Here is a 17417-nt window from a genome sequence, read left to right on the forward strand (position 1 = left end):
TGGATTACAGGCTACGTACAAGCGTCGCTCGCTAGTCCCTTTGGGAGACTATGGTGGGAAGGGGGGGGGGGGGATCAGCAGCATCGTCTTTTTATCAAGAATACACACACCTATAAAAATGCACAGGCCTCGTATATTTGCCATCATCCCATGCGAAAAACAGCAGAAGTGTCATTCAAACCAACTTCCGTCACCTCGGCAAAGGACGTCAGCCCCTCCCCCCCTCCCTCCCGCCCCGCGCACACGAAATACAGCTTCTACGCAACACAGCAGCATGTAAACGTCACTGCCGCTGCTTCGAATGTCTATGTTTTCTAATGTTTTTGTTTGTTTGTTTGTTTTTCTTGATATACATATGATAAGTTTAAGGCTCTTTCAGGACCTGAGGATTTCCAACGTATAATGAGGCACACAGAAGGCAAAGAATAGCTCCAGACACAGGGCCAACTGAAAGAATGAGGAGACAGCCATGGGGGCAGGGATACGGGGCTACGGGCACCAGTGCAAAGCAGCGGCCAGGTTTGAGGAACTCATGAGGGCGGGGTTAGGGCAGCGAGGGAGGTGGGGGGTTAGCTGGAGGATACCTCCAGTAACAAGGTTGGTAACTATGACATGGATGGCTTTAGTTACCTTTTTATTTAGTTATGGGCACTCATTACCTCACCTAACAGAGGACCGGTACCAAAAAAACAAGGTACGCTAATGCATTAGCATGCAGCGCGGTACTTTCTGTCATGCTAGCTGCATACGCTGAAAGAATTCAACAGAACCGCCAAACTCTTCTGTAATCTTTAAGGAGCGCAGTCATGACGTGAGCTGCATTCGTCTTTTGCAGCAGCATGTTAACGATTAAGCATTGTAAGGTTAGCAAAAATCAAACGTTTGCAGGTTTATTGTACGAGCTGGACCAACCATTGAGAGAATTTGGTACAAAAAGAATTTTAAGATTGCTGCTTAACTTAACCTCATAGGACCTGGTGTTTTTTTTGGAGGGGGGTTGGGCAGCAGTCGGCTGGATTATTGTTTTTACAATTTTAAATATCAATGATCAAGGAGACCATTATCTTTAAGCAATTTCTGTTCATTTTAACCTTCCAGGACCTGGCGTCCACATATGTGGACACTACTTTGGGTTGTCTAGACCACAACACTAAACTAGTTTGGGTCTTAGGAGGTTAAGCAGTTTGGCTCTTTCTCCAGGTTTCGAATGTTAAAATGTTGGTGTGTGGTGCACCTTGGGGGAGGTTCTCTCATTCAGAGTGGAAGGGCTGTGTCGGCGACGTGTGGGGTGTGTGTTGGTGATGCGGTAGGTGTTAAAGGAGGAAGTGCGGTGATGTCATGGCGAAATGTTTGACAGGACGACTGTCATTCTGTGGTGAAGAAATAATGAAAGCCGACTCTACAACTCTGTCCGTCTCTTTAACAGCTGTATTTCTTTTACATGTAGCCTTAAAAAGCTAGCTTAACCAAAACTGTACGTAAAGTTTTGTTCATCTTGTCTGTAATTCATTCTTATGATTTTGTTTTCTATGCACTGTGATCTCATATTACACTGGACACAGTGAAATCAGTGCTTGATAAATGCTTTCTAACAGGAGGTGGTTGTTAAAAGTGGAATTTCAGGTGGAGTTTGGGAGGGGGGGTGGGGCTTCAAGAAATAGCAGCTTTAACATCTTGTTTCTGAAAGATGATGAATCGAAGGCTGCATGGAAGGTCCGAATAACATTTTCAAGTGAAAACAAAAAACTTGTCCTGAATTTTGGGTGTCTATTTACGCAGCTACGGTGGTCGGTGCCTCGAGAAACAAACTTTTTGAAAATGCTCCGACTTTGTCGCGGGCTCTGTGTCGACAGCAGAAATGCTGCTGCGGTGCCTGAGCACCATGTCTGTAGTGAATACTTTGAGTAAATGTGTGAGTAGATGGACAATAACAACATTTCCTCCAGAGTGTCATGACTCCCAGTCCACGTTTTCCTTGGTGGTTTTATCGTTGACAGTCACCGCAATAACAATCCAGCTTGGTCATCTGTCCAAACGAATGTCCCTGTACTCGCCATTGTTTATGTTTGTAGCACGTGTGTGTGGTTTCAATACAAAAATTAAACAACAGTACCCACTAGTGGCTACATCGTTTTCAGAGTTTCTGCTGTTGCCATGTAAAATGACATTGTTTTCCAAATGTTAACTTGTAAACACAAAACCTTTCTCCAACGAAAACTCAAAGACAATATGTTTTCACTTGAAATGTTGTATAAAGGGCGTCTTAGATTAATCATGCAGATTTCAGATAAATTCAAAGGGATGTTGATGCGGAATTCCATCAAGCAATGCTGCATATTTTGTCCTTTTTTCTTTCCGTTGTGGGAAAACGTGGTAAACCCATTTGGTATTGTTGATGAATGTTGGGCTTTTGTCTTCGAATGTTGTGTTAGAACGAGTCATGATGAACTCTGTAAGGGTGTTTGGATACAACAATTATACAGGTGTAAATCAAAGGGAGGGGTATGGACGCGCTATCCCTTAGAAAAAATGATGCATTTCCTTCCCCTTCTGTGGACTTTTAAAAATTAAAGGTTGTTTTTCTTGTCGCCCCAACAACGAAGTAGGATTTCCACCCAATACCCCATATTTACAAAAAATCTTCACAGCCATGTCTATTTTATTTTTTTTAGCGTACCAAAATCTTCGCCCGCCTTCCTCAGAATGATAAACCGCCTCCTGCTGCCATTGGCGTTCCCCAATGTTGGGTTTGACTCACATGCTAAAGCATCAGCACCTGGCGTGTGGCACCAGTGCTCCGCTCACACTCTGGGTAAGATGACGAGAGAGTGTGCAGTCCTCACGGGGAGACTTTTCTGAATGAAATGCACAAACGTACCAGGCAACCGTTCATTCACTCCAAGACAGAAAGAGAAGCGCACTGTGGCTGATTGGAACCAAAGCTGCAATCTTGCTTCAAAAGACGAAAGGTGCGCTTGTTATTCTTTTACCTCTGAGCTGGAAAATCTGATGATGTTGTTATTCGCCATGCACTTAATTGTTCTCGCCCGACAAGCCCACACCGACTTGGTTTTGATTAGGAAAACAGAAATCTATAAAAGCTCCACATGTCATACAAAAAGATGCATATAAGACATTTTCTTCTTGACTTGATTTTTTTTTCTTATGAAAGCTGCTTTGGTAACAACATAGTCACGACATCGGTCAATCTCCTTTAACTTAGCCTGGATGATGCAGAAAGGACTCCTTCCATGTCATCTCACTGGCGTATTCTTTTTTTTTTTCTTCTTTTTTTTCTTTTGTTGGTTTTTTTTCTCCTTCCGTTCAGCGTCTTATTTCTGCCTCTATAATCTAAATGAATGGATCTAGTTACACCAGAGCGGGCCGTGTTTGCGTTCCACCGGAGAGCCGACTCCACATCAGATGCAACGTCTGCCGCGAGCCGTTTGTCATAAAGACGTCCGCGCTGTGAAAGACAGTGCTATTGTGCTGAGGGCTGACAGAGTGGAGACCTTGGATGCCGAGCCTGTTGGGCCTGAAAAGGGAGTGAAAAGAACAGGAAGGTTGGGTTCACTGTGCGGAGGGAGAATGCAGCAAAATGACACAATGACAGCCTTTGAAACAGCCACATCCTGTATTTAGCTCATTTTAAGGAATCAATTGTTGGTTTGGCAAATTTGGACCACTCAGAGGAGTTTTTGTTTCTCCTCCAAAATACCATTTGTTCTTCAAGTAAAATATAAGTAATGCCATTTTTGTTCTTCACAGGGCAGTCGTGAGTCTCAGTGTCTATAGTCGAGCTATTTTGACACTGTGTTTTTAGGTCAATTTACCAATATCTAAAGCCTCCATTGTGTTTCTCTGTAGATTTATTCAATCTAGGTGGAGATTAACAGCAACCGTGATGAAAGCTTTTGATCGTGGTCTAAAATCTGTATTTTATTTATTTATTTATTTTACCTTAACTGAGGCCAGTTTGGCCTGAGATCATTTTTTCACAGTATCAGAAATTCACTTACTTTCAAAATTGCACATTCTGCCTTCTGCTACCAGCTGCAGTGACGAACAACCAATACAAACGCAGCAGAAAATGGCACAACGATCAAAGAAACATGAAACAGTTTCTCAAGGAGGTAAAATGTTGGATCACGTCCACATTCTCTGGTTTTTTATAGTTCCTTTTTTATTTTGCCATGTCTGTTAATGCTATAAGAACAACAGCTAGATTCTCGGTGAGCTCCGTTCATTTCCTACATATGATATCTGAAAATGTTACGTATTGAAGTCATCATGTATCAGTCGTCACCTCAGATTCAGGTGAAATTGACATCATGCAGTCAAACTTATTGTACTTTTAGTTTATGAAATCGCTGTGTAGCAGCTAACAAACCTCTCAGGAGCCTTTATTGGACAAAGGACAGACTGAACACTACATTTTCATGACTGAACAGACGAGGGCTAACTGGTTACCTACACATTATGAGATTAGAACCTCAGGTTGCAGATATGGTGCAAATATTTAGAACCAGTTGTCAGGTTTTATTTTTCCCACCTTGGTCACGTCATTGCCCTGTCCATGGCTGTGCTCCCCTGTATGTGAGTGCTAATCTGCTGTGTATCTAAGACCAGACAGCGGGGGAGTGGATTACTGCTTCCTCACCAGAGGGAGACACTAACTCGCCCCTCACTGACCTGGTGTCCTTCGGATGGTGATCTGCTTGCTGCTGTTGCCTTCGCCCCCTTCTCCGAAGGGCTTTATCTGGACGATATAATCCTCGTCGGTTGGCAGGGCGAGCTCCACTGAGGTGGTGTTGGTTTCCATGATGCTGGGGCGGCTGTGTCGATTCTTCTTGTACAGCACCTGAGGGCGAGGGCGAGGTCGGGGGAGGTCAGTCGAGGACACCACGGTGGCAAAAAACTATTTTCTGATTAAAAGAAAAAGCAAGCAGGTGCTTACTTTGTAACCAGTGACCTCTGACTCGTTCTCCAAGGCTTTGACCTGCTCCCAGTTCAATATAATCTTTGAGTTTGATGCGTTCCACATCACTTTAACCGGCGGCTGACTGGGTGCTAGGAGGAGAAAAAACAAACATTGTTTACAGAGAAGAGAAAAATCTGGAGAGCAAACCGGAGCCAGAAAGAGATGGGACGCGTACGCGGCTTCTTGGTGGTGACGTTGACGGTGCTGCTGGGAGGCCCCGTCCCGGCCGTGTTGTACGCCCTCACAGAGATGTAGTAGGCGGTGCTGCCTTTCAACCCGCGAATGACGGAGGACGTCTGATTCCCCGTCGTCCTCTGCACGCTGGCCGTGTCTTCCTTCTCGCTTTTACTCCAGTACCTCAGCTGTAAAGCAACAAGGAAGAACGGCGGGGAAGACGTGAATGCAGCAAACACGGCGGACACCTTAAAAGCTTTCTGTTCCACCCCGTCAATGAAGGGCAAACCGGGGGGGGGTGGTGAGACAAGGACTGATCCCAAAACAATCTGCAAACAGCTCTGTGAGCTGCTGTGCTCACCAGACACATGTTCAGGAGGGTTTAGGTGGTGGTGAAGAGCCAGGTCAAAGAAGTAGAAAACATGAGGAGAAAATCGAGTGAAAACAAAGACAAAGGAGAGGCAGAACCCCCACTCACCCACCTTTCTCCCGTCAACTTCCACATTTTCTTTGTCACCCTGCTTGTCAGGTCTGGAATAGCTGGCATGCTTGACGGCACAAATATAATTTGTCTTTTCTCGCAGGAGCACTTCGCTCAGACCCTGCTGCTCCTCTGTTGACTTTGAGTGGTCAACAATTCATAATTCCGACCCTTTATGCAGTCCTGAGGTTGAAAACAGCCCCTTTGTTCACATCTCAGGTTTGTATAACGAGCAAAATTAAAGGACTGAGCGAGAGCAAAGCCACCGTCTGCAACTGCTTTGTAGTGTGGATTAGCAGCTAAATGCTCTATCCCTCCGAGTATTGCATCAGTACGCTAATCAGGGTGGTTACAGTACTTAGGTAAGCGACAAGAGAGACATAACTAAACCCACAGGCCTGGGACCGGGGCGGACCATTATGCATGCAGCGAGCTATTATCTCGTACGCCCAAGGTGCACAAGGCTGAAACACTCATCAATAATAGAGGAGAACAAGATTCAGCCGCATTAGCCACCACGTAGCCGGGCACGCACAAACAGAAGTACATCCACAAACACGGGATTTGGCTCACCTCGTAGCCCAGCACTCTTTTCTTGCTGGCGTTCCAGGGCAGAGCTTTCCATGAAACTTCAATCTCAGATGCAGAGAGGCTCTTGGCGCGGATCCTGGTGGGCGCGCGGCCAGGCTCTGGAGGAAAACATACAGAGATTTTAGAACCTCAGAGGTTTGATGCCGCCACGCCCCAAAAGAGGTACCATCACAGCCGTTTCAAAGCCGCCTTCTTTCATCGGAACAACAGAAGACGGGGAAATAGAAGACGTCTGCGAGCATGCTTATATAGGAGGGTGCTGGCTGCCAAGTTTTGGACCATTTATCTGAGATAACCACAAGATTGCACACACACCCTCTTCAGCAGAGTAGATTGTGGTGACGGATCCGAACGGCCCTTCGCCCTCGTTGTTGTAAACCCAGACTTTCACGTGGAAGGGCGAGAAGGGCTGGATGCTCTCGTTCTTGAAGACGTATCTGGACGCCTCGGCGGACGGTACGGCCGCCTGCATCCAGCCGGTGGCGCCGTGCGGACGGAAAGCCACCACATAGCCGAAGCCCGGGCCATTCTGGAGCTCTTCGGGAACAGGCTGCAAAAATTTTGTTTTTAAATAAAACAAAACCTAAAACATTGTTTTCCCAGCAGCCGATCAAAAAAATAAGCCCAGAAAAGGTTCATATTTTTTCATCAACACTCATTCTCTCCGGATATAACATGCTTAGCAGAGTTGAACTGTTAGTGGACACATCTGTTACGCAGCAGAAAGCACTCTGTATGATAACACAAACTCAGCTGCTGTCTGATAACACGTCTCAGGCATTCATCGCTGCAGAATTCATTGAAGTGGATAAACCAGCCCTCCTCACTCCTACCTACTGAAAGATACATGCTCACATAAAAAAAGGGGGTGGGGGTGGGTACTTTTTAGTCTGGCAAAATGCAGAGTCCTTTGTGAAAAAGAAATGTGAAGCAGGCCTGGAGAATAATTGGGACATTGTTTATTTCCTGGTCTGTCTTCAACAATACGCTTCAAATATACCGTGAGCTGGATCATAGCAGTTTGCTTTTAGTTGTTACGTTACAGTTTAAATGGACCCTGCATGCCGGACCAGCCACACAGATGCCTTCCTCCTCTGGCGTCCCACAGGGATCTGTTCTTGTACTCTGTTTGTTTCTGATGTTTCATCTGTGTCATGACTCCCAGTTCATATTCACCTGGTACTTGGTAGTTTTATAGTTGACAATCACCGTAACAACGATCCAACTCCATACAAATGTCCATGTGCTGTCATTGATAGTGTTTGTAGCGCACTGTTGTCTGCAGATGTGTGTGGTTTCATTACAAAAACTGTACCAACACGTGGCCTGGCATACTAACTACAGTATTTAGTATACTCCTAACTACAGGAGGTTCCTAGATTTTCTAAAAGTAGAATGGGAGGCAGAGCTTTCAGCTTTCAGGCTCCTCTGATGTGGAACCAGATCCCAGTTTCAGTTAGGAAGGCTGAAACAGTCTCTACTTTTAAGGCGAGACTCAAAATTTTAAAATGTATGGATCTTGTGGAGTTTAAAACTATTCAAATAATTCATAGAGCAAATAATTTATTACCAGGTAATATCCAAAAATTGTTCTGTAACAGAGAAAACTGTTATGATTTAAGAGGAGAGTTACAGTTTAAAACACATAAAGTCCGCACCGCTGTTAAAGGTTTTTGTGTCACAAACTGTGGCATAAAATTATGGAATGAACTGTGTGTGGAGATTAAACGACTGTCAAATGTGATGTGGGCCAATTCAAAAAGAAATGTAAAGAGTTGATTCTGGCGAGGTACACTGCGTGTTAATGACATGAGGATTGTTTGTTTACACAGTAGTGCTGTTTGAGTGATAGGTGTGTCCTAACTGTTGATAGTTTAGTATATTGTAGGATTTAATGAATTGATAGCGATGAAGATATATTGTTGAAAATTAAAAAAACCACAATGATGTGAAGGGGCAGGATTGAATAAGTACATCTTCTTCCTATTCCTTTTCGTGCATGTGAAAAACACGGGCACATATGGTGTTGACCTTTTTATATTGTTTATGTAATTAGATGTTGTTTTTTTACATGTTCGAAATAAAATCTTCAAGAAAATATAAAATGTAAACAAAGTTGAATTGAATTGAATTGTTTCTGCAGTTGCCGTGTGAACGGACATCGTTTTCAAAACACTGTTGTGTCAACACAAAACGTTTCTGAAACGAAAACACAAAAACAACGCAATTTCACTTTAAACATTGTCGTGTAAACGGGGCTTTAGACTTGAACTTAATTAGCAAAAACATTTTTAAATTCAGCAATACTGCCACCATCTGGATGAATGCTGCAAATTTATTCCCAAAGCGATCAGCAGGTTTCCTTTCTAATCCTAAACTCCGGGTTTCTGCTCTTATGCAAATTGGAAGGTCCATTCATTCTTCTTGTTTCTTCTGGTTAAAAGTTAAAATTACAAATGCAGGCATCACCCCTCCCCCAGCCCCCCCTCTCTTTAATGTCAAAGAAAAAAAAAAAAAAACAAGCCTGGGAAAATTCAGAGGTGAGGAGAAATAGCAGCTTTGTTAAATAGAATTTACACCCTCATTGAACTTTTCCATATTGAAACATCAACAGTGATTCTGTACGACGTTTCCCAGCAGGAGCTGATGATTCGGAGCAACCTGGACAAACAGCAGCGTTTGGCGGCGGACTGATACGCCGCGGCATTGTAGAAATAAATCAGGAAAAAGAAAGAAAGAAGGCGTGAAAAGAAAGTTGGGACTTGGAAAGAGCCGTTGAGTTTAATTATCTTATTGAAACCTGAGGAGCATTTTTCTCTCCTGCGAGGTGACGGCAGCAGTTATTGCCTCTCTGTTCTTAAAAATGAAATGCCATACATTAGGCCGCTCCGCTGTTATGAAGGAAACACAGGCCCGGGGAGTGATGACGCCGGCCGGCCAGCCGCTTCCCTCCCTCCTTGCTGGGTGGGGTCTGGGGTGAGTTTGCTTACCTCCCATGTGATGACTAACTCGGAGCGACTTCCTCCGCCTCCGCTCACGTTCCCCGGCGTGACCTTCGGCGCTGCAAGAGACCGCACACGCGTTTTAACGGTTCAGTTTGGTCGTAAAAAATAAACAACAAAGTGTCATCGGCAAACGTTCACAACGCCCTCCACAGATTTGACTTTTGCCGCTTTCAGAGTAGTTTTGGTTTCACTGCTGAAGTCCACTTTGAGGAGAATTTCTTGAGGCATAGAAGCAATTTCATCGCACATCAAACAACGTTTTGGCAGCGACCTTCAAGGACTTGGAATGATGCCTGATAATGTCACCATTTTGGCCTTTTTAACTGTAATTATGCCAAAAACATAATGACTTCCCAATATTGTATTGAAATATAGCTGCTACTATATTAGAGTTACCCCATATATTATTCAAATGTGATAGCTGTTGGGTAAAGTTAGTCAAAAGCCATACTTTGTTGGATACAAAATTGTATAACAAGTAGAAAAGCAAATGTTTAAAAAAAACATGATGTATTAGTATGTCAAAGCATGATAAGAATTAAAAGAAAAAAAAAGTGTAAAAACTGCAAACGATAACTTAACAACACACCAATACTTCTTCAAAATTAAAGATTTTCTTTACATTTCGACAATAAAATATCTAGTTTGATGTGCACAATAACAAACTAATGACATGATGAAAACAAAATAGAAGAAGTTTTTTATTGATTTGCTATGAAAAGTATTGATTATTGGGAGACATTACATTGTTTTCCATTACTGGTGAATATTTACATGATGATTTCATTGCGATCTGCTTGTTTGTGTGAAAAACTGAAAAACCTGTTGAAGGATTTTGATCAAATTTGGGAGAATAACAGATACTAAGGGTTAGAAGATGTGTTCTGGATCAGGGTGTCAAACTTATGGCCCGCGGGCCAATCTGGTCGCAAGATGAAATTTACCAACTGTGAGACGTTATGAAAATAACTGCAATACATTATTTAACCACCAGGAGAACACTAGTTTGTAGTGTGTATTGAGTCACTTCAGTTGATCAGGATTGTGACACATATGTAGAAATGTGTATTAAACAAAGACAGATATTTAGGGTTGTAGTTAATTATGCATTACAATGTAGTTATTTACCTATTTGCCTTTGACACCCCTAATCTAGATTCAGAATCATAAAGGTAATTGAGGCAGATGAGATCCATTTTGGATAGAAATCAAGATCTATATTCTGACTGAAGGATGTAGATCTAGAATATATCCACATATAGAAGTCTACATAAATACTTTGGTAAACGGGGATTTGTCCATCCAGGAGGAAAAATTTGATCTTTAAGTGCTTGTGTTATATTGACAACTTTTTAAGAAGTATTTTAGTAAGTTTCAGAGGTAACGCAACTTAAAAGTGACATGCAGAATAAAAAGACGAAAAGACCGCAGCCCAATCAGACTTATCTAATAAAATGCTTCACTCAAGTAGTTCAGTTCTGACTGCATGAAACCTTTTTTTTTTTTTAACCAAAACTCGGTTTCGACTCTCTGCTGATGTGTTTTCAAGAGATTTCCCATTTTTACTTTGACTACATTCATCTGCCAGCTGGGGTTACCGTTCACATGCAGATTTGACACCGAGGATCATCTGACAGGCTTTTAAAACACCACACATATTAAAAGATTGAAAGCAGAGGGTTTCAACATTTCTGACATCTTACAAAAAGACTCAGACATATTAAAGGGCTGAAATATTTCCGGACAGGCCACAAATATGAAAGATTAGAAAGTCTAGAAGCTGAAAAAGGGGAAGTTTGATCCAAATGCATTCAATTAATTCATGATTTGTGTGTGTTGTGGTACAAAAACATGAATATGATGTATAAAATACACAATTCATATTCAAACAACACGTTTCAATCCTCAAAGGAACTAAACCAGGAGTTTGACTTTTGAATTTTAATAATAACTTTATTATATAGCACTTTTCTAAAACATGGTAACAAAGTGCTTTACATTAAAAAGCACAAAAAAGATTTACAATAATTAAATACAGAGATCAGAAAAGAAATAATAACAACAAAAGAACTTTAAGGCATGTTATTGCTAATTCCTCTTTTATTCAACTTCTTGTGGCTTTTAATCACCCTTTGATTTATTGTGTAGTACTTTTGTTGCTTATAAAACATCTAAAAAGAATCATTTCTCTTGTGAGTAAGCTGAAAACAGCTTGCGACATTATATACTGAGGCGGGAAATGTCATAAATTTCCATGTTATAAACAACGCCGACATTTTCTGACATTTTTGCATTTTGCAATGTTTTGTTACATATTACATGTTATATATAGTGGTTGGTACGACATACTGGAGTATACATTACAGTAACTTTCATTTTATACCAGGGGTGTCAAACATGAGGCCCGTGGGCCAAAACCAGCCCCGCAAGAGGCTCCAATTCAGGGTGTGGTGGATGAAAATAAAACTGTTCGGGACCAGGCAGGAGGAGTAGAGTATTTAGGAGAGGTGTTTGACAAACACGGATGGAGAATATGTTGTGATTTGACTGTTTTATTGGGAGACCTGAAGAAGTTTACTTACATCTACTGTCACTGTTTTGCATGTAAAATTAGCACTAGAGTAGATTTAGGTCACATGAGCAAGACAATTGGGTTTTCTTTATTGACTTATCAGGTCATTTTTCCAAGTTAGGTCAAATATTCCTTAAAAAAGTCAATTAGACTCCGTTTACACAGCAACGTTTCAAGTGAAAACGCAAAATTTTTGTTTCAGGAAAGTTTTCTGTTCACACTGTAACGTTCTGAAAACGACGTCGGTTTATATGGAAATGGCAGAAACACCGAAAGCAATGTAGTTGCCATGCCGGGCCATGAGTTGATGCTGTTGGGAATCGGAGGTGGAATCGGAGCGTTTTCGAAGAGTTCCAAATTGGTAGCTGTTTTCAAAAAGTTAAGCTGTCAGTAGCTCTGAGCGCTGTTGTCAGGTAAACAGACACCAAAAAGACACCAAATGTTTCTGTTTTCACTTGAAACTAACTAGAATTACAAGCCGTTTTAAAAAGATCCAAGCACCATGTGTACATGAAGAAGTACTGGATATGTCCCCAGCAGCCCCCCCTTGTGGTTACAGAAACATTTGTAGTGAAGAGTTTGTACGTACAGGTGCCCTTCGTCCGTGCCTGCTCTGACGGCTTGCTGGGCTCTCCGGTCCCGATGGTGTTGCTCGCCAGGACTCGAAACTCATACTCCACCCAGGGGCTCAGGTCTATTACTGTAGCTGTCAGCCGGTGCCCCCCCACCACCTCTGGAACTGGCACACACACACACACACACACACACACACACACACACACACACACACACACACACACACACACACACACACACACACACACACACACACACACACACACACACACACACACACACACACACAAAGTGACCCTCCCTTCACTTTCTCAAAACTTTGGGAGTGTGTCATCAGCAGCAGGTTCTCCTCCACATGTAATCCGCTCACAAGGACACCCAAACAATAACAGATATTTAACAATCTGGCAGCATTTCTTTAATCCTTTCATTAAATATGCATGTTTTTATTTCCATTCTTAACAGAAAACCAGCGGAGCATCAAAAGACACAAAAATACTGAAAGATTCCACTTAAAGTGTTCGATTTCCAAGGTCACGTCTGAGTTTTTAATGTACGATCCCGACATGGCGAATCAATGAGGCAAACTATCCCACGCAAGTGTCCTGAATTCAGAAAAATATCAATAGAAGAAAGTCTACAGTGCAGGATAAAAGCATTCTGTGCCAATCATGAAAGTGTTGGGGGGTAAATGACACCGAGGCTATCGTTTAACTACCCCAACGTGCTTCATCATCACAACCGAATCCGCGTGCCATGGTTCCCACGAGAGCGATAAAATGGCGGTCAATGGTCGGACCGTTTGGTACCAGGGCAGAAATTACATATCCTATAGTGTGGCAGAGCAGAAAAGTGGACCTCCCTCCTCCTGACTGGTGGGGGGGCCACGGTCGGCTGGACGGAGCGTACCTGTGGTGACGGCCTGCCACCCAAGGGAGAACGGCGTCCTGGCCTGGATGGTGTACGCCGTAATTGGACTGTGATTATCAGGACCAGGCCTCCAGGACAGAGAGGCTGTGGTGTCGGAGATTTCTTCCACATGGACGCTGGTCGGGGGGCTGGGGGGACCTGGGCGGTGGTGGGGAAGAGACAGATGGAGGTGGTGGCAGCAGGAGGAAATGTAAATCAGGAAGAGATGGAGAGAACGAGCGTCGCTGGTTTTTAGCACCTGCGGCTACAGCGGCGGAGTCAGTTCAGTGTGAAACCTTCGGGAGCGATTCACCCTAATTAGACAGTAAATTTCCTTTAAACCTCAAGGAGAAAAATGTCTGCTTGCCTCACTTTCTAATATCATCCGTTTAGTTCATCGCCAGTGAAGCGCAGCCAGAAACAGTAAACATGAATCAGAGGAAAATGCCAATCTTCTCCAGATTAAACAAACTTTTTACACACAATTTGTAGTTTTTTCATATGTAATATTCAATACAATAACCCAACACAATAAATAAAGCTTGGACAACGTCATAACGTAACCTCCAAACTTGTTTTTCCTTGCAATACCACTTTGTACTACAAGATGGTGTACACTCAATAAGTAAGCAGTTTAACACGTAATGTTTGCTTGTTCAAAACATGAAGCTTTTCTGAAACAAAAACGCAAAAACAATGTGTTTTCACTGGACTCGTCATACAAACCAACCCTAAATGTTTGAGTAGCTCACATTTGTTCTTTTTAACTTGCCAACAGGTTTAACAATGCTTCAGTTTCACCAAGTGTTTCACTGTCGGGCTGCCTTTCAGCCTGAGAGTTAAAAAGTCCTTTTTCTTTGTGGTTTCACACAGTTACAGTTAGCTTAGCGGCTACTTCAATTAGCATCGTTCCTTGAAACAGAGGAGGGACAAACAAAGCATACTGAAGTGTAAAAAAAAAACCAACAACAATATATTGTAACTGCATAGTCATTAAGTCACTCTTTGTTTCCGGAACAAGCGAGTTATTGTGTAAAAATGATAGAATTATTAGATAAGTAGCCACTTTAAATAGCCATGCTAACTCAATTCATTTGTGTTTGCACTTATTTGATAATTTTTTACATCACTGATACTTTCAAATCCTAAATGTGTGTTTGAATAAAAAAATTTTTTTCATGTTGCTGAGCCACCCTGAAATTCTCTGCACCAATCTCGTCCATGTAAAGCAGAGGGTGCAATCCAGCCCGCCAGATGACCGTGCAAAGTGTAAAAATAACAAAGAAAACATGAATTTTTTAATAGAAGTAACTGCAGTTTGTAATTTATTCAGTGTGTCCGACTGCTTCAGTGGCAGTGTAGCATTAAGATTAAAACCAAAGACCAGCTGAAGACTGCGAACATAGTGAAACTTCCGATTTGGCTTATTTTTCTAACTTGAAGATACCAAAAAGCATTTTAGCAAATAAAAAATGTTGATATATTCTAGTTTGTGTAGAATTGTTGTACCTTTTTGCTATAAAATAAAAGAAAAACAGCTTGAATTGTCAATTTATTTTAGATTGTTGAACATTTTTTTACTGATACTTGGATAAAACTGGCCAGGATGTTCAGTGAAATGAGTTTGGCACCCCTAAAATGTAAATGTTTGGTGAGTGTGTGTGCGTGCATGCATGTGTGACAATATATTCATTTCAAGTATTAACAAGCGATACTAGTCTAAATATCATTTCTTCTTAAATGTAATTGATATATTGAATTGGATTGAATAAAATTGGATTTTAGACACAAATCACCATGCTGTTTTTACTTCTTTGTTATATGTTTTATATGTTTTCACCATCAGACTAATGAGCTTTTATGTGTAACATTATTTTCAGCTAAAATGTGAACATGCCGTTAGCGTTTGGCAAAAGAAGCAGGACGATGCTAATTATAAAAATACAGACAAAATCGTATCTATCTAATGAAAACCTTTTAACAAGTGACTTTTATGAGAAACAGACACAACAACGTTTTCAAGTGAAAACTTTTGTTGCATTCTGAGGTTGTTTTACATGACAACGAGCCACTGAAAACTAAACATCTCGTAAAAGCATCGACTCCGTCTCTGTGTTAACGAGGAAAACACAACTGTTTTGAAACGCTGCTACTGTGCAAATGATCCTCTGTTCATCTTTAGTCTCTAAAACGCCACTTTTATACCAGGATTGGCTACAATGCGAGTCTTACCTCTGACGACCAAATCAATAGCGATGGAGATGCTGTCCACCTTGGTCTGCACGGCGCAGGTGTACTTCCCCGCGTGGCTCAGCTGGATGTTTCGGACCATGATGTCTCCAGCCGAATGCTGCTGTTGTTCAAACACACACACACACACACACACACACACACACACACACACACACACACACACACACACACACACACACACACACACACACACACACACACACACACACACACACACACACACACACATACACACACACACACACACACACACATGAACACACTCCCACTTCCATAAGCAGCCATAAGAATCTTCCACCCCTCCGGCTCTTGTGATTCAAGAACAATGCCTCGTGTGAACAAAAGCAGCCCGAACTGAAAGCTCATTCTCATTGCAAGTAAATAGAAAAATAAATCCATAATTCCTCACACAGACAGAAAAGAAAAGAAAAGAAAGAACAAAAAGAATACCTTCGGAGCATTTATTTTACCGGCGTAATTACAAAAATGTACTTGCTCTATAAAAGCTTGATACGGACTGTGGTACGAAGCAGTTGGGGTTATACGGAGCAGCTTAATGACCGGTCTAATAGTTAGTCCTTTAAGAGGGCCTTTCATTCCATCTCTAATTGCGGTTCCCACCCTTACATTATCGTTTTTATCAGAGTGGAGCGGAGCAGCTTGGGTAATAAATGGCAGTGAGGAGTCTGTGCAGAGGCTGCTGGCTTAATCAATGTGAGTGCAGACGAGCTGCAATTCATTAAGGAGAGGAGACTGTAAATCATAAAGGAAACAGGGAAACACACCTCTGCACTGCGCTTTTGTAAGAAAGGAGCCTTTAAATTATTTCAGGGATAAAAGAAAAAAAAATCACACGCTGAGATGTAAGCCAAGAAGCTTTTTAAAGCCTCCGACTGGCTGCAGAGTGTGTATGTAAATTTCATTTCAAAATAAACCACAGGCAGCAATTTTCTGGCCATAAATAATATACTTGATACAAACATTCCCTCTGCACTGCGGCTGAATTTATTATGACCCCCGCTAAAAGAAGGAGAGGTATAATATTGATGAACCGATGAATCTTCACAGTCACCTCTCGACCTTTGTTCAATGAAATCTCTGAAGAGGCTCCACAAATAAATCAATGCCTTCATTTTATCTTATTTTTTTAAGGAGCACCTTTTAATAAGAGCAAGCTAAAAGCCAAGGATTCCTCCAGCAAACTTTATGGGGTCTGCTCGCTTCATTATTCATGGTGTCGTCTGGCTCATGTGGAAAACACGGTGTCAGAGCTGCGACGTCAATATGTGAGACGTGCACACACACAAGAGAGTCTGAAGACCATCACAGGTGGTTCAAACTGGGAACCAACACCTGGAAATTATGGAAATAGGATTTGAATACGGTTGGGGAGAAAGTGTCTTTTCATCAGGAACTGTAAGGAAATAGGTTTCATGCACGGTGCATGTCAACATGTTTGGCCAATCAGATGCAGCCTATTAAACATTGATGTCATCTCTGCAGCTTATTGCAAGTTCACCTAATATCAAGTAGGTTTGATATCACCAGATAAAAAAACCTCAATGGATCATTTGGAAAGTCTACCTTCAGTTTTACAGTCAAAAGCTCAACAAAGGGTTGTACAGAAGCTATTTTCATGATTTGTTCAAAGTGATTGAAAATAAAGTCCAGTTTGAAAATATATGTGAAAATATTCCCATAATTATTTGCATGTAATTGTAATAGATAGAGTATGTAAGAAAGACCAAAAAGTGAGTAAAAAAAAAACCATGAACAGAATAAAAACAAACTTTTCTCTATTGATTTTCAGTTAGTTTTGAAATTATCAACCAATTCTCACAATAACTTCATGACTTTAATGCTTGCAGACTGAAC

At 41.8% G+C, this 17417-nt stretch overlaps 1 protein-coding gene across 1 annotated transcript in view; it reads right to left on the reverse strand.

Annotated features, from left to right (window-relative positions):
- Positions 1-3165: 3165 nt before the first annotated feature.
- Positions 3166-17417, reverse strand: part of cntn4 (contactin 4) — a 261996-nt gene continuing 247744 nt past the window's right edge. Inside the window, exons 14-23 of the mRNA XM_080460691.1 lie at positions 15522-15642; positions 13290-13448; positions 12394-12543; positions 9218-9288; positions 6543-6777; positions 6210-6325; positions 5157-5343; positions 4958-5070; positions 4693-4861; positions 3166-3535 (exon numbers count right to left, since the gene is read on the reverse strand). Coding sequence (XP_080316817.1) covers positions 3450-3535; positions 4693-4861; positions 4958-5070; positions 5157-5343; positions 6210-6325; positions 6543-6777; positions 9218-9288; positions 12394-12543; positions 13290-13448; positions 15522-15642 — 1407 coding nt within the window. The 3' untranslated portion in view covers positions 3166-3449. The remainder of the gene's footprint in view (positions 3536-4692; positions 4862-4957; positions 5071-5156; positions 5344-6209; positions 6326-6542; positions 6778-9217; positions 9289-12393; positions 12544-13289; positions 13449-15521; positions 15643-17417) is intronic.

The sequence above is a fragment of the Lipophrys pholis genome, assembly GCF_963383615.2.
Source record: "Lipophrys pholis genome assembly, chromosome: 4".
NCBI lineage: Eukaryota > Metazoa > Chordata > Actinopteri > Blenniiformes > Blenniidae > Lipophrys > Lipophrys pholis.